Raw genomic sequence first — 21,442 nt, forward strand, 5'->3', positions numbered from 1 at the left:
ATTGAGACTCTTACAGAGTTTTTTTTTTTTTTGTGCATCACCACCACAACGCACTCCACCAAAGGCCACAAGAGAATGAAAGCTCAAGTTTCAGAATTTTTCCCTTTTGTATAATTTGAGTTCTGCCTCGTGTTGTCTCACTTATTTTGAGCTTTAGAAATATGTCTTGATCTTTGTATTCTTCCTTATAATAGCAAAATTTGCTCTCTTCCACTCTTTAGAAACATCCGTCGTCTATTTGACCGAATTACATAAATCTTAGTGTCTTTATCTTTTATTATTTTACATTTTTATTATAGTTTTCATTATTAATTGTGTGAGTAACCAAATAACTTTTGGCCAAATCCTAACACATGTTAACTGATCACAACATCATTTGGTTCGTGTCCTAATGGAAATTGACCAGTAATGGGCAGGCCTATATTCTCCGGGAAAATTCTGATAGAAAATCATGAGCTCTCAAAATTTAGTAAATGTTGAACGAAAATGAAAACTTAATTCGCTTTTATTAGGCCTTGGCGGGCCTTTCGGTGCATCCTTGGTTTTAGATCATTTTGGGTTCAAAATTTTCCTCAGTTTTATTTGGGCCCAACATAATCGAGTCCAAACACCCTTTGGGCACTTGGTTTCCCAATCTGAAAAGCTTTAATAGCCCGAGAAATACATAAATTCATTAACTATCAAGGAACAGAATGGATTAAATGGCATATGCATTACTGAAAATTAGAATTTCAATAGAAGAGAAAGGACGTCCAACAACATCAGGAGCAATTCTTTTAGGCACAACAATGCCAAATTATCTGCAGAGTATGAAGCTCTTCTCAATGATTTTTGCATACTCTTCCAAGCTCCCCAAGCTAGTTGCTCATGTAGTTGTTGCTATAACTGAATCAATATGTTACCAGTAGATTTATGATCATTCTTGAAAATACAAATCCGTGCTACAGTTAGAGGGTCACAAAGAAAAAATTGTCCTTGTCACTGAAAACGATTTTAGTTTTTTGTTATTAAGGATTACAAACAAATACAACATCTAGGTAAAGTCAATGGATAGCGTTCAGGTTGAATCTGATTGATCCAAATCCAAGCTCACTGCATTTGTCAATTACCGAGACCCTCATGGTTAGAAAATTCTAACTCGAAACCTTATGGATCTAGCTAGCCATTGGGTATGAACATGTATTTCTTGATGTGCAATTAGAAATAAGGACAAAATACTCATAATCCCCCCGTACTTCTGAATGATACCACATGATCTCCCCAAGGTTATAAAATGTTCACTTAATCCCCTGTGATTTTTATGTAAATTGAAAATTTGATGAAAAATAGTTTCCGTAACATCATCAGTTGAAATGCTAGTGTCGGACTTACTTGAATACTAAATTAAATAATGGCCTAACCATTTTGCTTACCGTCATAATGGGATTATGTGGATAGATGCAAAACTACAAGGTGATTAAGTGGATATTTATCCAAAACTATAGAGGGTTAAATAGATATTTTAAAATAGATATCCAAAACTACAAGGTGTGTCTCGGTCAATTGCTATAACCAGAAATTTTTCATCTATTTTTCACTTTATATAAAACCAAAGGAGGATGATATATGGACATTTTGAAACATTAAAGGGCGTCATGTGATATCATGCAAAAGAAAGTACAAGGAGTTACAAATCATTTACCCTGAAAACAAATTCAAAAAATAATAAAAACATATGAAATTCAAAGATAACAAACCTATAATCCAAATGCCATTTTCAAATAACAAAATCAACATTTTATACTATATATATCTATGTATGTGTGTGTGTACACACACACATAGACCATACAAAATCCAAACTTGTAATTCTTTCACCATGTCTCAATTCAGATAGGGTGTAGGTTTGAAAAATTGGAAATCAACCTAGGAAAATAATGAGGGATCTAGATAACACTCATCCCATTGACGTGGGAGTTAAGATCTTCTCCATTAGATTTCTTTAAATATATTTAAATTACTATGACTTTATAAAATTATCTGATTATGTCATTACTTTTATTTTAATCTCTAGATCAACATACTAAAAAATAATATTGCTTTGAGAATGTTTTGGCATTTAATTTATACTAAACATTTGAAGAGTGAAAAATGAGTCACAATAATAAACAAATTTATAGTGATTAATCAAACGATAAAATTTAGTCAATTTCATATGAAATTTTATATATAACTTACACAAGTGAGGAAATGGTGTCCGACAGCTTTTTCAATTCCAAGATCATTTTGTTCACATCTCTCACTGTTTTCGTCAAGCTAACCTAGTTGTAGATATCCTTTCTAATGTTGGGTGTGTAGATGTTTTGGACAAGTATTGCAATGGCAAAAAGTTACGGCATGATTCTCAACAGCTTCTACAAGCTTGAAGCAGCCTATACTGACTTCTGGAACAGATGCATTGGGCCCAAAGCCTGGTGTGTTGGTCCTCTAGCGGAAGCCAAGCCACCAGTATTATTAGCTGAAGAATCTGCAAAGCCAAAGTGGAGGCACTGGCTTGACAAAAAATTGCACAATGGAAAGTCAGTTTTGTACGTGGCATTTGGAACTCAGGCTGAAGCATCCCAAGAGCAACTGCTTGAAATTGCAAATGGTCTAGAACAATCTAAGGTGAATTTCTTGTGGGTCATAAAATCAAAACGGCTGGAGATCTTGCAAGGGTTTGAAGAAAGGGTGAAGGATAGAGGGATCATAGTGAAAGAATGGGTAGATCAAATGGAGATACTTAGGCACGAGAGTGTAAAAGGGTTCTTGAGCCATTGCGGATGGAACTCAGTTACTGAAAGCATGTCAGCCGGCGTGCCCATCTTGGCGATGCCATTCATGGCTGAGCAACATCTCAATGCAAGACTTGTATCGGAGGAGGTTGGTGTAGGCCTGAGAATTATGCCATGCAATGGATCTGTGAGGGGCTTTGTGAAGTCATCGGAAGTGGAGAAGAGAGTGAAAGAACTGATACAAGGAACGAAAGGGGAGGCGGTAAGGAAAAAGATGGAAGAGGTTGGAGAAGCTGCTTGTGATGCAATGAGAGAAGGTGGTTCCTCATGGGAAACTCTAGATCAACTCATCCATGATATAAGTAACTACACAAGATTAACTCCTCTTAATCATGGATTGGTAAGTGAACCTAGGACAGTTTCAGTTAGTTAATAATTTGTTTATGTGTGATGAATTGGTATACACTATGGTTGTACGTACAGCAATACCATATGGGGCTACTACAGTTTTATGTAAATCAACTTTCGTAACAGTACAACAACATTATACATTAGCGTATCCCAAATCTCATGAAAAATACACATCACCTGTATGCAACCCCGAAGTCTTAACTGCAGTGTCCCTGGTTTGTAATAAGTTGTCAAGCAACCGAAATTGTTCTCCTATCGTTTGGAATCAACTTTGTTTTTCTTCTATGTGTATTGTATTTATTTGGGATCCAAAAGTTAGACCTAGGTTGATTTTAAAGTAGTGAAATCTGATTAATAATTTGGAAGGGCTATGCAATAGCGACCTCAGAACCTTGCATCCAAATCAACCTTGAGATCCTTGGCTTTGATTATTCGACTTGTACAGTAAATAAAATCATCCAAAATGTCAAGAAGCAAACTTTCATAAAAAAGCCCGTGCAAAATCCTAGAAGACATATCTAGTCTACAGATGTCTGAAGCCCACATATGCGTGTCTTCTACTAGAGAGTTATTTTACAAGCACAACATCAAAGAAGAAAATTTATTATGCTAATGCTACTACAACTGAAGACAAAGGGTTTAAAATACATTCATGCAATAGGGTGTACAGAAATTATCTAGAGGTCTATGCGTTCACTACTTCTATTGATCTTAGAAATCCATCTAGTATTTGCCCGCCGTGTACACTCAACTCGCAGGACAAACTAAAGAGTCTACTGCTGTTCTTCTTGCATTTTTTTCAACATCCAAGAAGAGATTTCCAACCAAATAGGAGAGAGAACAGATACAAAGTCCAAAAGCCTTTTGTTTCGCTCATACTTCATAACGAGGCCTTTTCTTAAAGATCTAAAGAAGCTCTAAACCTTCTTACAAGGGATAAAGGAAAGGGATCAAGGGAACGGGGAAAAGCTTAAGAGTAGAATCAGGGATAGACCACCACGTGATCCTAATCATCCCAAACGCCCACCACTTGTACCTTGCTCTGTTGCTCAAACAAAATATTTCCAGCAGTCTGAAATACTTCCTTATCGCAACGCGTGAATTTTTAATGTGACGAAGGTTGGGTCTTTCATACTTGAAAATGCTACTGCTTTAGAAATAGTTGTTTTATTTTTTTTTTTTTTTGACAAATTTGTCGCATTAACCCCGCAACAGGACAATTTTGATATGCTCCCTGATAAGCTTGCACATCACAATGGATGGCGTGTTAAAAAAGATGATCAGATTCATAAAGATACATCAAACGTTTGAAGGGATTTAGAGCACTCTCTCGTCTTCTTCACTGCTAAGTCATGCAAATGAGAGCTGTTTACAGTCAAACTAGCTCGAATAGGGTCCAGAAATGGAACTTAGGACTTCATACACTTCGTAGCCACATGACAATATGTATTCAAATTCTGAAGTTGGTAATAAAATTCAATTAGCAGAACATTTTTGTTTCAAAACAGATAAGAAAACTGAAAGGCCAACAGTTAATGGTTCACTCTGTCTAACTAAAACTATTTTTGCAAACCTTCAAAACTTTGAAAGATACAAAATGGAATAAAGTGACGAGCCAAATCAGTCTTTCAATTTCCCTAGAACCATATAAGCAGGAGGAAACATGACTTGACTTTGTTTCACTTTCAAATAAGATCCTTCGCATCCAAACAATAGCTAGCCAAAGCAAATTGAAGAGCCACCTTAAATGTCATATCTCAAAACGAAAGGTAGGAAAAATATTTTCATCCTTCACAAAATGACATGCATCCATGATGAGACCACACCTAGTTAAAACTAGTCTACAAATGATATTTGAGAAAGTACATCACATGATTCTCGAATAAATTCGCCTAGAGATGGCTAATCTAAAGCAGTTTTACGTACATACATATTTATCATATAAAGGCTGCATTAAAATGCTCTAGTAATGTATCATAAACCCAGGAACCTACAAGTCCAAATGTTTAAGATCTCTCCAGTCCAAGAAGAAAGCTTTTAACCATATTCCAGGGACATTACCTTCCAAAACCCCAAAGAAAATGGCCTTGTCATTGCAGTGATTGGTGTAAAACCAACTACAGTGTCCAGAAAATTGAACATTAGCTTGTTTTGCCGCCTTAAAATGCCAAGAGATGCATTCATACTCCTGAAAATAAAATAAAAGCGTGCCCATTGGCTGTTTATGAGAAATCTACAAACCAAACAACCAAGCTGAAAGTTGAACATCAAACTGTCTTTTCTGCAGTCAGTTCTACGGAGCTCACACGCTCCCATGATTAACAAGGTACCCATTTCTGTAGAAGAGAAAACCATAGAGGTAGAGCTCTTGCCATTCTTTGGTTTATGTTGTATTATTCATCAGCATACAGATAATCATCCAACAAAGGAGGTGCTTCCCGAAAGCATTCTACGAAGTGTCCATCTTTTATCTTTTCCTTTTTTTTATCTTTTTTTGGGTGGTTCTGACCAAAGTATTGCCATATGCGTCAGAAAAACCTTAGTTGCAAGTTTTCCTTTAAAAGAAAAAATAATTAAAACTCCAGATCATGAACTTAGCGCATTAAGATTCATCAAATCTCCATTACTCTTTAACCAAGGGTACAAGGCACAGTGTCAGAAATAGTAACAATCATCTCTACACTTAGCTTAGTTCTTCTCATTGTTGCTCTCCAGCTCCCTCCTAAGCTGCAGCGAGAAGTCATCATTTACATCATCATCATCCCAATCATCTTCCCACTGCTGGGTTACTTCTTTGCCTTCCTCTTTGTCCTCCCACTCTGCCATTTCACAATAAAGTGAAGAAATGATTAAAATACAAGTGCAGACAACGTCTAATGAACCTATGCAAGATCAGAATCTTCGTTATCATCACCAAAACACATATTTAATGGTAACAAAGAATTCCAAATAATAATGCTAAAACACAAACCAGCAAAACTGCAAGAAAGTGGAAATTACATGTGAGACTTTAGTAGCATGAGGAATTGAATGAGAATCTCAATTGAGTGAAACTTATCATACGTGTCAAGATTTACCTCATTGCGTGCATTTTACAGCAAAACATCAAAAATAAAAGCAAGCAGCTACAGAATAACAAGAGAGCCAAACAGAACAAATAAGAAGTATGAACAGCCATTAAAACAACCTAAAGTAACAATGGTTACTCTACATACCCTAAGAGCAAAATACATTTCAGAACTTTCTTGGCCAAACAAATATAGCCCTAAAGATAAACAACAATTAAGCTCCAACGTGGGGGCAGTTTGATAAGGGTCCACCTGTCTGACTCAATAATTATGCACTTGACAGAAAGAAACCCCCCCCCCCCAACAAAAAAAGAGCCCCTTCTTATCCAGAATATCCAGGTAACCAGAGAAACAATTGGCATCTTTCCTCCTCTGGATCCACTTCCTTTCTTTTCCCCCTTTGGTGCTCACAAAGAAACACACACTCCAACTCAACACACTGAACTAAACCCACACCGGTTGACCTGTTGATATAAAGAAAGAGGGAGGGGTGTCAAATGGTCAGGGAGGCTTCGAAGTAATGGAAGCCTAGCCATTGTAAAAGGCAAGGGCAGAAAGTCCTGCAACAGTGGTTCATAGAGGAAGGAAAAAGGTAGGAAAAGAGGGGCTGGCAGATAGAGGGATCGATTTATAACCAAGGATTCCAGAGGCACTGTAACAATGGATAATTTAGGGCATCCTATGATATGGCCACATTAAGTAAATTTATGAAGGTTTTCAATTCAATTGTTGGCGAGGCCTCAACTTCCAGAGTTCTTTAGCCATCCTCTAGGACCTTTGCAATTATCATTCTAAAAATTTACAAAAAAAAGACTACAGATATGAGAAAGAAGAAAAATAGATGGGTATAGAAGACCGAATTGAACTGAAGGGGGAAAAGCTATGCTATGAAACCTTGGCAGAGAATGCATTGAATTCAATTACACCTCATCAATTGGACCTTCGTTTTTGTGGTAAACACATCTTCCCTTTACAAGCCCTTGCTTTTCCCCTTACAGTGCTTTAAATTATTTTTAAAAATAAAGGACACACACACACAACATAACCACAGACCCTCCCGCTCACAAGCAGCATCATGAACATCAATAACAAAGTTCAATATGCCCACAAAACAAACACACTCAAACACAACAAGAAAATACATACATGCAGACCCACACAATACCTGTTTCAAATGGTCAGGGAGGCAAGGGAAGTGATGAAAATCTAGCCACTTTGGAAGGCAGGGGCTGAGTCCTGCACTGGTGGTTTGAATAGTAACAAAAAGGGAGGAAGATGTATCAATTTGTATTTAGCCGAGGGTTCCAGAAGCACCAAAACAAAGAATAATTTGGGGCATCCTACGATTCGGCCGAATAAGTGAATTTACGAAGGTTTTGCATTAAATTGTTAGAGAGGCCTCAATTTCCAGAGTTCTTCACCCCTCTGCTGGGACCTTCACCATTATTATTGCTACAATTAATAAAAAAGGACTATATAGATGTGGGAAAAAAAGAGAGGATAGATCTGCATAAAGGACCGAATTGGAGTAGATCCTAGTCGGCGATCTGGGATTCCAGAGCTAAGCTATACAAAGGCAAACTTGGCCAAGAATGCATTGAATTAAATTACATCTCGTCCATAGGAACTTCACTTGTAGTCGAACAACAATGTAAGTTAGATTTAAGAATGTAATAAAATAAATAAAAAAGGAAAAAGAGAGTGCTCAGTGAATACGAACCTATAGAAAGAGGTTCACATTTTGAGAGAATATCTCACAAAATCACTCAGATTTCCTATGCTATCTTCATTGCAACTCCCTACTCCAAATTATCCAGGTAAAGGGAAAAAACATTTGACATCTTCCCTCCGCCACATCCCGTTCCTTTCGTTTAACCCTAAAATGCTCACACAGGAACACATTAAAACAGACATGCCTACAGAACTCCCTCTCACAAGAAGAACCAAAAACACTAATAACAGAGTTAGAAATGTCACAACACAACACAAACGCACCAAAACACACACAAAATGTATACATGCAGAGGCTACACATGTTCACCTGTTCATAAAAGAAATGGGGTATCAAATGTTTTGGGAGGCTTGGGAAATTATGAAGGTCTAACCAACTTGAAAGGCAGGTGGCTGAATACTGCAGTCGTGGTTAGCAGAGGAAGGAAAAGGCATAAGAAAGGGGCCTGCAGCTAGAATCAGAGGACAAAAGGGGCTGGCACCCAGAAGGATCAATAGACAAGGATTCCAGAAGTACCAAAACAAAGGATAATTGGTACATCCCACAATTCGGCCCAATAAGCAAAATTACAAAGGTTTTACATTCAATTGTTAGAAGGGGCCTCAGTTACCAGAGTTTTTTACTTTTTTACCCCTCCACTGGGGCCTTTGCTATTACTATTCCTAGAATTGACAAAAAAAGGGTAAGATTATATAGACATGAGAAAGAAGAAAAGATAGATCAGCACAAAAGGCCAAATATGAGTGAATCCAAGACGGGCGATCTGGGATTCCAGAGCTATGCTATACGAAGGTAAATTGGCTGAGAATGCTTGAAATTGAATGACATCTTAGCCATAACACCTTCGCTTTTGTAGTTGGTGATTTGCAGGTCAAAATGCAAGATTTGAGAAATTGTAATAAAATAAACAAAAAGGGAAAAGAAGAGTCCTGAGTAAAAATACGAACCAACAGAAAGGTCCATGTTTTGCAAGAACATCCAACAAAATCACTTAATTTCTTATGCAATACTTTATCATGACTCACTACTCCAGACAACCCAGATAAAGGGAAAAACATCTGGCATCCTCCCTCCTCCGCATTCCCTTCCTTCTTTTCCCCTTCAGTGCTCACAAAGAAACATGCTACAAATAACATATCTACAGACCCTCCCTCACCAGAAGCACCATGAACACTATTACTAGACCTGGAATATGTCTAAAACACACACACACACACACTGAAACATGCGTACATGCAGACCCAGACACGTTAAGCTGCTCATAAAAAGAAACAGAGGAAGGGGTGTCAAATGTTTGGGAGGCTTTGGCTAGTCATGAATGCCTAGCCATTTTGAAGGCCAAGAGCTAAAAGTCCTGAAGCGGTCATTTGCACAAGGAAAAGGGAGGAAGAAAGGGACCGGCAGGGATCAAGATCAACGTATATATAGCTGAGGGTTCCAGAAGCACCAAAATAGAGAATAATTTGGAGCATCCTACGATTCAGCCAATAAGTAAATTTGCGAAGGTTTTGAATCAACTCGTTAGAGAGGCCTCAATTTGCAGAGTTCTTTACCCCTCCGCTGGGACCTTCACAATTATTATTCCAAGGGTTGACAATATACATATACATATAGATGTAGGAATCGAAAAGATAGATCTGCATCAACGACCGAATCAGAATGAATCCAAGTCGGAGATCTGGGGTTCCAGAGCTATGCTATCCGAAGGCAAACTTGGCCGAGAATGCATTGAATTGAATTACATCTCGTCCATAGGACCTTCGGTTTTGTAGTTGGTGAATCATGAGTGAAAATGTAAGATTTTAGAATTTGTACTGGTATTCAAAAAGAAAGAGGGAAAAAGAGAGTGCTCAGTGAATACGAACCAATAGAAAGAGGTTCACATTTTGCAAGAACTCTTGCTAAATCACTTGATTTCCTATTCTATCTTCATTGCAACTCTTTCCCCAGAATATCCAGGTGAAAAAAAATTCTTTGATACATGTAAAATACTAATTAACAATAACAGTCTCACACAGGAAAAGAAAATCATAGAATCACCAAGAATCAATTTACATCTTACAGGCATCAAAATCTCGAAACAAACTGCATTCGGTAATTAATATATACAACAAAATAACCTAACCTATCTATGACATCACTTTGCGGTGCATCTACCGTGCAGACAACACATGTATTCATATAGCAAAAACCAATCAAACAGGCGGAAATAAAAACGTTCAAAGTATTTACTTTGACTAAAAAAACCGAAGATTACGCTGAAATCAGAACAACAAGAAACTCGACAGTGATTAGAGGTAAAAAGTCAAGCAAGGGAGTTGACATACCCTGATCAATTTCAAACTCCTCAAATTCATCGTCGTCTTCAAAAAGATCAATCTTCGCGTCCTCGGTAGCTGCCTTTGGTTGCTCAGTAGTTGCCATTGTCAGTCACTCAAAGCAAAACTACACATCAAATTTTTCATAAATATAAGAAATGTACAGATCGTGGGTAAATAACCTATGTTGCCACGAAAGCCCTAGTTCAGAAAATAAATAAACAAATCGAAAAAATCAAACCAAATAATCAATAATCAGCTAACTAGTTAATATATCAGTCAACACAACCAACAGACATCGAGACTGCAAGCAAAAATCGAGCAAATGAAACGAACGTATGACTTCCATCACCGCAAAGAGGAATTTGGAGAAATATAAAATCAGAGCATCCTTAAAATATGTAAAAATATGGAAATACGAAGAAAAATGAATCGAATAAAAGACAGATGTAATTACCTTACCAGCGTATACTTGGTTCTTCGATCCTAAAACCAAAAAAGATCGGAAAAAGAAGAACCAGAGATTAGCACAGCAAATCCAATCGAAGTAAGGTAGTCAAGAACGGGGTGTTTGGAATGAAGAGGAAGGGGGGCTAGGGTTTTGAGAGGAGCGTACCTGAAAAATCTGGAGGAATCTTGTAGATGGGGAAAGGGATTAGGTCATAAGCAAGTTTATATACTCTTTTTGCAAAATCCAAAAATGTTTTTTTTCTCACTCTCCTCCTCCCTAAAGGTTATTCTACATTGAATAATTTTTTGTTGGCCCTAAAAAGGAGCAAAAGTTTTCAATTAAGCTCCAAAAAGTGAAAATGTTGTAATTTGGCTCTTATGATACATTATAAAATTGAATCTAACTTTATTGACAATACCGTTATTGATTGTAAATCAACAATCATGCTCCCAATGAGTTGAGAAGCTGAATATTTTTTTTATGAAGAAGCTGAATAATCACTCATTAGGACTTTTAACAATATCTTGCATGATCAAAAAAGGAAATATAAGCTTCGTTGGAGGTAAAATTGAAGCATTTCTAGTTTTTGGGGCTTTATTAATTACTTTGCATGATAAATATGAAGTAACTTATTTGCTATATAGCGGATTTGACTTCTCTTCAATGGATACTCTCTTCATTTTTCACAGTATACATATCTTCATTTATTAATAAGAGTTAGGATTAGTCGAACTTAAAATGATTATGTTCCTAATAATGAAAACATGTTATGCATCTAGATGTACATTGTAAAATATGGAAAGAGAATACACTAGAAAGGAGCCAATTCCATGGTAAAAGTTGATTATACTAAGTGATCTACAAATTTGTGAAGTAAATTACTACTCACAATGTAGGGAAAATTTTAATGTAGCTTGAATTTTGGTACCCTTTTTATCAACTCTACTACCCTAAACTTTGTTAGATTTATACATCTTCCCACTTAGCCGTTGCATCTATTTCATTTTCCGTTTCTAAGGGAATGCTTGATTCAAGTTTAGGAATCGGAATTGTAATTGGAATCATGTCCAAAATTTGAGTATGGGTTCTCATCAAGGATATCATTATAATAATTAGTGTTTGGTATATACTTATAAGTTTTTGGAATCAATTTTTTTTCGTTTTCTTGTCTTTATTTTTTTTTTCTTCCTTCCCATTTCCTGCTTCCTTCTTCCTAGCCTTTAAATACTCATGTTTCACCAAATTCTCTTGAACCACCACCAATCAACTTTAAAATTTTGTGGAGCATGGGAGAGCGACTGACAAGAGATAAGAGAAAAGCTTACACAAAAAGAAAAAAAAAGAGAGAAGAGAAAACCAGATAGAGAGGAGCGATTGTCGTGGAGGATTGTAGGAGAGAGGAAAAGAGTGAAAAGAGAAGAAAAGGGAAAATGAGAAAGAGATTGACAAGAAAGGAGAGAGAACCAGATGGGGTTGGGCTGCTGCCATGGAGGATTAGAGGAGAGAGTGAAAAGAAAAGAAAGAGAGAAAATGATGGTGATGGGAGGCTGCCGTGAAAGATGGGATGAGAACGAAAAAATGAAAGAGAAAATATGATGGTAAGGTCACTATAACAAAAAAGGTCATTAGTGAAACATTTCTTTGTGATGACAAAAAGTCGTCACAAAATGAGGTTGTTTAGTCACGACTTTGAAGGTTATCACAATTGAATCAAAACAACTAAGTTTTCAGTGACAACTCTTAATTGTCGTCACAAAACTACTTCGCGCCATGGGACTTGGAAGGCGCAAGTTTTGCGATAGTGACAACTTGATAAAAGTTGTCAGTAATTCTATCTCTTTCTTTGACAACTTTTCATTGTTGTCACTATTTATATTTATTGACGACCATTTTTTGTCAGTAAAACTATAGCGTAGTTAATGACAACATAGTATCATCACTAACTTGAACATCTCCAATGCATTTATTTAATTGTGAGCCTCAATATTAATTTAATTTTTTTTAAAATTTGATGATTTATTAAACTAGTCATAGTTACTCAAATAATAATAAGTTTTTAACTGAAAAAAATTAATAAAAGTTTCTAGTTAGAACAACTATATAAATTATTACAACTTGAGAAAGAGTACATTTACCAGTTCTTTGAATTTAGCAAAAAAATTTCATCTATTATAATTTTTTAATAAATATGTTAAGCAGTAGTGAGTACAAATACATTAGTAAATTTAAATAAAAATTGAAGCTAAAAATTGACTTGGATTGTCTTGATTGAGTAGTACCAGAAATTTGTTCAAACTAAAAATGAAAAAAAGTGGCACATGTACTATATAAGGAACCACTCTTACTCCCCACATCCAGATGTCTTCAGTACTCTTCACACTCTCAATCCTTCAGTCAACTTCTTTATTCTCAACCCCATTTATTCATTTTCCAAAACCCTAGCAGCAATGGAGGCGGGCAGGCAGCCAAGAGAATACAGAACATTGGTGACAGAAAAGGAAACGGGGCCTCACGAATTCCATTTCAGACCAATTCACGGCTACAATTAAAAGCATCAGAAAGAGAAAATGACACTATCATTTCTGCAGAACCGGTTGCAATGTGATGTGGGTAAAACATTGGAATAGAAAACATAGAGACCCAACCCCAGGAAGATGAATGGATCCCCTCAAACCCCTTATCTCCTCCTCCCATTTGCCATCCAGGACAAGGAGGGCATCCCCCCAAACCAGTAGTGCCTCATCTTCACCGACAAGTAGCTGGAGGATGTTGCACCCTAGCCGACTACAACATCCAAAAGGAGTCCACCCTCCACCTTATCCTCCGCCTCTGTGGTGGCACCAAGAAACGCAAGAAGAAGACCTACACCAAGCCCAAGAAGATCAAGCACAAGAAGAAGAAGGTCAAGCTTGCCGTCCTCCAGTTCTACAAGGTCAATGCTTAGCTAGGTCCTCTTATGTCTCTACTTGTTTCCCTAATTTTTCCCAATTAATTTGCCTAAATTTTTCCCCAAGTATATTTTTGCAAAATTTTTTGGTGGCTAGTTTGAGTCGTGGATTTAATCATCTTTTTCTGCAAAATTTGCCCTAATTTTTTTTTTCACAAAATTTTTTTGGTAAGGGAATTCAAGGTAGGGGATGAGGTATTCAGAGACATTCACGAGCATGCTTTGTACCCAAAGGGATGTGTGTCACTGGCGGAGTACAATACAGTGGAGGAGAAGGTACTAGCTTCGAAGCTCAAGAATTTGAGTTTTGCCGAGGCAGCTAACTTCCTGTTGCCGTTCAAATAGCATACGGGGGAACTTGAAAGCACTGGGCTTTCAGCTGGTAAATCACTTCTTGTTCTGGGTGGTGCTAGTGGAGTTGGATCTTTTATCATTCAGGTAAAAATTTTGGCCTTTCTTTTTTCTTCGTTCAGCTTTATCATTTTCCTTGAATAATTTTGGGTTTCTTCATTGTCTAGGTCTATGCAACTGCTACTGCCTTTCTTGTAGTTTTTTTGGAGAGGAAGGGAAATTTCCTGATGCAGTGTAGTGGAGGTAGCTTTTTTTTTTTTTTTTACCAGTCATTTATATCTATTTTTATTGTCTCTCTGCTATAAGTTTTTAGTATTCCATTTTGATGGACGAACTTTTTTTTAAACTGTAAAAGGATTGGAAATAATTCAGATAGGTTGTCTCCAATTGAGTCAAAAAGTGCATTGGTTGGGAATGAGCCAAAAAATGAAGGGTTATTATTTGCTACATCCGCCTCACATAGCAAGCTGCTGAGGGTTTGAACTGATACTGTTAAGCTTTTTTTCTTGCAAAACCTTTTCTCTAAGCTAACAGTATTGATTGCAGTTGTACCATATGTTTCCTATTGTAATGCAAAAATACATAAGGAGTTATCCAAATGAGTAAAAGCTTTTTTTAGTGATAGCATCTGGATGTATCTCTCTCTGAAACTAATCAATTCCTATATCAATAGATAGTCTTTTGCCACCATTCATGTGTTGTTGCACATTTTGCCACCATTAATCTGTTGTTCTGTTTTGGACATAATTTACTCTCTTCATTTATTTTCAGAACTAGTGAAATATGCTATATTTATTGATTTATTCTTATTCAGAAAATTGTAGGTTTTAAAATCCTTCTGTTGTATGTCTTGATCCCACAAAAAAAGTTGCAAGGGAAGGGGTTGGTTGCTGCCAATCCTATTGCTATGTTGTTATGCCAAGATTGGCTAACGGTTAGTTGATGAGTTAAAGAAATGGGGAGGCAGAATGTGGGTTGAATAACAGACTAAAAACTAGTAGTAGTGTCACTTTGAAGGGTATGATTAATGTATGAATCTTAAACCTGGACCTAGCAACTGGTATACCAAATTTTTTGGTTTATTGTGGTTGAAAGATTGGATGCCCCTAGTAGTGGTGGTTAACTATCTGATACTTTCTCCATCAAAATATGTTTTTCATTTTTTTAAATATCTTTTTATTTTTTTGAGCTACATTGCTCTATCAATGTGTGTGTGCGTGAAACTGCTAGAGAGAGCTTGCTGAAGCTGAGACAGAACAAGAACATTTGAATCATTTAGATGACTGATTAAAAAGTTGCTCCTGCATTCTTTGAAATAAAATATCCATTTACAACACGAATTTTGGTCATAAGTTTGTTCAGTAAGATTTTGTAATGTTTTTTGTCCTGTAACTTGCTGAGATAGGTTGCTTAAATACCATGAATCTATGAAGATGGCACTTAAAATGTTTTATCTGGTTGTCTTATCCAGGGTGTGAAGAATGAGGAAGAAGAATTTGGGCTGATTTTCATTTTGAGTTTGAATGAGAAACTTTGTTTTCATATTTTGTCTATGTTACTTTAAGTATCCAAAAATGAGTGTGAGAATTACATACTTGTTATCATGTCTCTTCCAAAGTTCTAAGTTTTGTCCGTCAAGTATGTTAGCCAACAGAACTTTTTTTTTTCAGATTCAATATTAAATGTATGTCTCAAAGAAAAGTTACTTAGATATTCCTATCAATTGACTTTCTTCTTGATTAATGTGCACGTTAGATTGAGCAGGCTTCTGATCTAACGCAATGCTTTGAAAACTAGCCTTCAAATCAGTGAACCTAAAATAACCAATATTTTTAACTTTAAACTTTCATTTACTTTGGTGCAAATCTGTCAATTCTGTCTTTTTTCTATTAATAATGGTTCGTTTGTGATTTGTTGTTCTGGAATTAGATAGCTTCAAATATTTTGCAAGAGTTGATCAACATTCATAATGATGCAAAAGTCATATAAGCAATCCAAGATTAGGTCGGAGATGATAAGGCTATCTTTATTGAGCGAACAGTAGTAAAATCCATTTGTTTATTTTTTTCCCTTAATTTCCAATAGTTTAAAGCACCCTAGTAAAAATCAGATGTATTGGTCAGTTCCAAAGAATTAGTGATAATTATTGAGGATCAATAAACAACAAGTGGTAGCAGTACTGTGCTAAGCCATCCTTGGCAGAGACAAAGAAATGTTTATAACTTTGTATGAATCAAAATTTCATATAGTAGCAGGTTAGGTTTGGCTTAGTAGCAGTTTTAGGTTTGGCTTTTGAATTACTAGATAAATTGAAAAGCAATTCTGAAGGTTAACCTTTGATTAGAATCTTTGGTTGCTATCTTGTTGATAGCACTAAAGCTTCCATCAATTTTGATGTTTGAGAGGGTGCCATGGTCAACAATAATGTTAGGTTTGTTCTCTTTGATATTTACTTGAAAAAAGTTTGCAAAACTTTAGGAAGTTAATGAATTTACACGGTTGGATTAGTACAATCACAATTTTATATCTATACCTAGTTGTTTGTCAGAAGTTCTAAGTGTTTTATCTCTTACTTTGCTCTTATTTAGTCACTATCTAGATGATACTTAAAAGAAATGATTTAGCTTATTTTCTTGCAAATTCTTAAGCTAACTTTCTTGTTTCAAGTTTTTCTTATCACCCACTAATAATTGAAGTACTTCACTGCAGATATGTTGCTCATTATAGACTTCTGGAAGATCAGCAGCAAGAGTTGTTAATTGACTCAAGAACTATAGAGAAAATCTTATGCTCAAGAAATGTTTCGACAACACATTTTTTTGGGGACTTGGATTTGTTTTGTAAAATTGCCTTGACTTATATGTGAAATTTAGGCTAAATACCACTTATCAAACTATTTGTATGGTGTTATTGAACTTCATTATGATATTCGAATGCTTAAAATGATATTTTAGCATTTCACAATGTAATGGATGCCTTCATTTGTTAATTGTAAAGCATTGTCTTTTTTTCATTTTTAAGATATAATTTATCAGGAAAATCATCAACTTTCATGGTGGTAAAGTGTTGTCACTGAATTAGATTTCTCCATTGACAACCACCTATTGTTATGGAATTGAAAACTGTTTAGTGACAACAGAAGTTGTCAGTAATTAGTTTATACTAGTTGACACTACGGATTTGTTTTAGTGACGACATTGCTTTGTACATCATTGACAAGATACTATGTCATAACTAAAATTACAACAATTACTGACGACACTAGTTGTTGCAAAATAGTACCATTCACTGACAACTTTTAAGGTTGTCACTGTATATATTTACCGACGGGCCTTCAGTGACGACTCTGTGACGACTAGAAAGTTGTCAATAAAACTTATCAGTGACGACTTTTTTTTTTTTTTTTGTGATGAAAATGGCTTGTCACTAAAAACCAATTTTCTTGTAGTGGGTGTTGCCATGAAAATTGTGCCAACGTCATATAATGATGAAGACAATATGTTTTCTTTTCTTTTTTGAAGTTTTCGAGTCGAATTGAGTTAAATTTAGGAATCCACCAAAACCCTCCAATTTATACGGGATTGAGAACCACCAAATTTTAATGATTTATTGCAAGATTTTGAATCCAATACATGTAACCCAAACAACAAGAATTGGAATTATTTCAGTCCTTGATTCCAATCCTCTTTTACCAAACGGCACCTAAGTTTACTTAACACTAGTTCCCAGCAAAAGTTCATTGTGTTAGGGTAGTTAGGCGTTGTTCTCTAATGATTTTCAAGACTTGATTCTAGATTTTAATTTTGGAAAAGCTATTTTATTGCGTTCTCAACTGTGTTTTCATATGTTGATTAGTTACTATCAAGTATCAATCAAGCCATTTAGTCAAATGCAAAGACCAGTATAGCAACAAAAATACCAAATGGTTTTAATGATCTTTTTTATGGCTGGCTAATCAATCGATACCAATGGGGTTTAAAAATCAATAAATGTTTGATTGTCTTTGACACTATGTTCTTGGATGCACATTCATGATTGGAATTCAGTACTTAGGATGTAGAGTGAAGTCTTTAAGGTCTTTAATCTGCTAATTTTAATGATGATAAATAAGTCATGAGATTGTTTTAGAGCGTAAGAGTGAAGACGACGTTAAGGTCTTTATTCTTAATTTTGATGATTAACAAACAAATTATGAGATTGTCTAACATGTCAACTCAGAACGTGATAGATGAAAGATTTGTCTAACAGATCTGGAAACAGGAAAAAGGCGCACCAAAGAAAAGAAAAGGATTGAATGTGAAGCTTCATTCTTGCTAGCAAAAATGGATTAAAATTGAAGTTAGTAGAAAGCGCAGGTAAAGTGACAAAACGTTCATAAGTTTACTGAATCTTAGAAAAGGTGATTTTTATGGATTATATATGTAGCAGAAAAGCACCTCAAATTTGGCGAACTAATTTTCAATTAATTGTACTCAATTTATACATCTTTATTCTTCCAAAATTGGTCTTCATTTAAGTCTTAACAAGTCTTCATCCGTTGATTAAAGCTATTAGGAGCTGTAGTTTGTATATTCATACCGTTGAGGGTGCTACAGAGCTTTTATTTGCAAGTATAGGCTTGAAGATTGCTGCTATCATTGTTAATAATCAACCTTGTATTCTAATGAAGACTATGGAAAAATTTCTGAAAGGAGATTACAAAGTATACTCTCTCTCTCTCTCTCTATATATATATGTATATGTATATCACAAGCAAATAAAGAATGATTAACTACAAAGTCTCAGCTCTTGAAAATTCGAGCTATTACAGGAAAATCAAACCGTGTGAAGAAAAAAATTGGAAAGCCATCTAGTTCACTAAGGATATATACAAATGTGTTGAATTCAAGAAAGTTTATCGTGCTTTACCGAACATGAACAAACTGTCCAGGCAGAACTTGTCTGATCGAACCAGAAGAGCTGGTTTCGCCGAATTTATGCAGGATTTTGATAAGGGATCGAGCTTTCTTGCCTGCAGGACTTGTTCCTTCGGTCACAAGTGAATAAAGAGCAGGCATGAGTGATTGATCTTTTGCTAAAACTGAGATAACATCTGCTCCACAATTTAGGCACAAAGAGTGCAGAATTGAAAGACAGTACTCCTTTCCTGCTCGAGATGTTGTTGAATGCAATAGCCCCGAAACTGTAGGTAAGGCAGAAGATTCAAGAATCTTGGATGAGCCATTAACACTGTCGGCCAATGTTGCGAGGACTGCTAATGCATCTGTTGTAAGCTCTACTTTTTCTGAAATAGCTAAAAGATTGACCAGTGCTGGAATTGTCCCTGCTGCAATCACCCTCTGATGATTTCTGTGGGACAAAAGCAGCCCGAAAATTGCAACCACGGCATTCTTTTTCCCACAAGTAGCACCATCTTTGATGAGCTCTACCAAAGCTGGAATTGCATCAGGTGTTTCTCCAATCAGTTTACGATATTCATGAACTGAGGCTAGGTAGAAAAGTGTTGCAGCTGCCGTTTGTCGAGCTTCCATTTTGAGTCCGTTTCTGAGCACCCTAAGAATCAATTTCAAGCCCCAATTCTCCATGATTTCTTTCATACCACTAGAATGCTTTGACAGCTTCAACAAAGCAGACATTGCATTCGCTTGCATAGATGGATTCTTAGACTTGAGTAGTCCTAAAAGTGGGGGAACAGTTCCAGCTTCAATCATGCAAGACCTGTTGAAAATGTTTGATTTTGCCAGCAAACGAATCTCGTAGGCAGCCTTGTTCTTTTGATCAACAGTCCCAAAACATAGCCGGCAAGCGAGGAAATGAGCAAGGAATCTAATGGCTTCTGCGGCAGCAGCACTTCCTGGTACGATCGTCCTCGATACATCGCGATTTTTCTTCCTTGATTTAGCCAAAGAAATCCCATTATCAGCACAAAACTGCTGGATAAGTTTCAGCAAAGCCGAATTTGGCACCAATTCTGCGCTTGTCAGCTTCTCCCCCGTTTTGGGACAAATGAGATTCCCTGATCCCAACCATTTCTGTATCGAAATTCGATCATACGTCTGCCCAGTTGACACAGTTACTGGATCAGTCATCAGCTCCAATGATATGGGACACCTGAAGTCCTCAGGATTCAAACAAGTCAGAGTTTCCAAGCTATGTCTGCCATCATCTGATTGATCAGAATTTCCATAATCATAATCCTCATACAAAACTCCCCTGGAATAACACAGCAGCCCAACTAAACTGCTCAATAACGGCAACTCTCTCGCATTTCCATCATTTAATTCCAATCTGATCTCTTCCTCTAAAAATTTAATCTCCTTTTGACAATCATTCCAACTCCTGATATCAAGAAAATCAAGAACTTTCTTGATAACACACCTCTCAGGCTCAAATCGGTTCTCAAATTGATTCGATATCACAATAACCCTCTTCAGTTCTTCCTCATCCTCAATACCAATCTCCACTTTTGCCTTCTGTGATTGCTTAGCTACTAATTCCACGAGCTCCTTAACTTCACGTGACAAATCAATAGATTTCAGTGGAAGTACATCAAGAGCAGTAGCCATTGCTCTTACCAAAACCCGAAATTGAGTCGTCATAAAATGCGATTTCATCAGTATCCACAATCTAGCTCCTTCTCTCGTGCAATCCTCCAACAAAAACTCAATTTTCTGAAACGTAAGATGAAGTTCAGAAAAGCAGAGGACAAAGGAGCTGGACAAGCTAGGAACATGTTCTCGAATTTCCTCGAAAAACATCAAAAGAATCCCAATTTGGCGAATCACTTCGCGGGCATTTTTCCTTTGGCTTGGGATATATCTGGATCGGAAACTACATATCCTACCAGAAAGATTTATTAGCGACTCCAGAAGTATCCCTGGAGATATCCCTTCACATGGATGGACAGCCGGAAATGTCAGAATCCGGCGATCACTCCGATCAAACCGTTGAATCATTGGAAATTTACAAACAACAAATTTGTTTGTATGATCAATGAATTTTGTGTTGTTTGTTGTGTTAGTTGAAATTTTAAGTATGGTCTGTTTTAGGAAGGTAAATATAGATTTTTGTGGGAAGTTTCGGTTGGTGTATACATATTCAGAAGGGTTTGAATGATTTGATTTTTAATAGACACGTGGCATTAGAAAATGGGTCTTTTGACTTTTAAAATTTCTGCGTGGACTTTTTGTGGGACCATAGTGAGGTGACCTTGGCAGTGAGGTGTACCATACACGTGGCATGGATGCGTGTGCACTAGGGATTGGTGGATAGTGATTTATTACAAAGGCTATATTACAGAATATAAAAATTTTATGTGAATAACATTTTCATTTTTTTCCGATAAATAATAGCATTCCTATATTTGGCCACTAAATAAAACAAAAAAAAACTTCCTATTTGCAACAGCGAT

General features: G+C 36.3%; 3 protein-coding genes and 3 non-coding genes across 8 annotated transcripts; 1 reads left to right on the top strand and 5 right to left on the bottom strand.

The window, feature by feature from the left end:
* Window positions 1-2,337: 2,337 nt before the first annotated feature.
* Window positions 2,338-3,186, top strand: LOC113739121 (UDP-glycosyltransferase 90A1-like). Its single transcript, XM_027266365.1, has one exon. The coding sequence runs from the start codon at window positions 2,338-2,340 to the stop codon at window positions 3,184-3,186; it is 849 nt and encodes a 282-aa protein (XP_027122166.1).
* A 2,572-nt stretch (window positions 3,187-5,758) lies between these two features.
* On the bottom strand, window positions 5,759-11,079 carry LOC113740348 (protein DELETION OF SUV3 SUPPRESSOR 1(I)). 3 transcript variants are annotated; one of them, XM_027267952.2, is made up of 4 exons: window positions 10,899-11,079; window positions 10,740-10,768; window positions 10,292-10,409; window positions 5,759-5,983 (listed from the first exon to the last, which is right to left on the bottom strand). In XM_027267952.2, the coding sequence occupies exons 3-4, from the start codon at window positions 10,386-10,388 to the stop codon at window positions 5,853-5,855; spliced, it is 228 nt and encodes a 75-aa protein (XP_027123753.1). In that variant the 5' UTR covers window positions 10,389-10,409; window positions 10,740-10,768; window positions 10,899-11,079; the 3' UTR covers window positions 5,759-5,852. The 3 variants fall into 3 exon arrangements, with proteins under 3 accessions (XP_027123753.1, XP_027123754.1, XP_071902221.1); XM_027267953.2 differs by having other exon boundaries at window positions 10,745-10,768; window positions 10,899-10,997; XM_072046120.1 differs by lacking the exon at window positions 10,899-11,079 and having other exon boundaries at window positions 10,745-10,883.
* Window positions 7,518-7,675, bottom strand: LOC113740470 (small nucleolar RNA snoR145). Its single transcript, XR_003460470.1, has one exon. It is a non-coding gene; the product is annotated as a small nucleolar RNA snoR145 (small nucleolar RNA).
* Window positions 8,452-8,617, bottom strand: LOC113740474 (small nucleolar RNA snoR145). The gene has a single exon (XR_003460472.1). It is a non-coding gene; the product is annotated as a small nucleolar RNA snoR145 (small nucleolar RNA).
* LOC113740472 (small nucleolar RNA snoR145) lies at window positions 9,383-9,539 on the bottom strand. Its single transcript, XR_003460471.1, has one exon. It is a non-coding gene; the product is annotated as a small nucleolar RNA snoR145 (small nucleolar RNA).
* A 7,696-nt stretch (window positions 11,080-18,775) lies between the features above and the next one.
* On the bottom strand, window positions 18,776-21,115 carry LOC113739508 (U-box domain-containing protein 19-like). Its single transcript, XM_027266731.2, has one exon. The coding sequence runs from the start codon at window positions 20,985-20,987 to the stop codon at window positions 18,936-18,938; it is 2,052 nt and encodes a 683-aa protein (XP_027122532.1). The 5' UTR covers window positions 20,988-21,115; the 3' UTR covers window positions 18,776-18,935.
* Window positions 21,116-21,442: the final 327 nt, after the last annotated feature.

Source organism: Coffea arabica, chromosome 4c, assembly GCF_036785885.1.
Source record: "Coffea arabica cultivar ET-39 chromosome 4c, Coffea Arabica ET-39 HiFi, whole genome shotgun sequence".
In the NCBI taxonomy this organism is placed as follows: Eukaryota; Viridiplantae; Streptophyta; class Magnoliopsida; order Gentianales; family Rubiaceae; genus Coffea; species Coffea arabica.

Bases quoted from the DNA above. Each gene is read 5' to 3' on its own strand.
- LOC113739121 (XM_027266365.1), top strand. From the start codon at position 2,338: ATGTTTTGGACAAGTATTGCAATGGCAAAAAGTTACGGCATGATTCTC.
- LOC113740348 (XM_027267952.2), bottom strand. From the start codon at position 10,388: ATGGCAACTACTGAGCAACCAAAGGCAGCTACCGAGGACGCGAAGATT. The intron at 5,984-10,291 runs GTATGTCAACTC...GTGAAATGGCAG, and splicing joins GGAGTTTGAAATTGATCAGG to AGTGGGAGGACAAAGAGGAA.
- LOC113739508 (XM_027266731.2), bottom strand. From the start codon at position 20,987: ATGATTCAACGGTTTGATCGGAGTGATCGCCGGATTCTGACATTTCCG.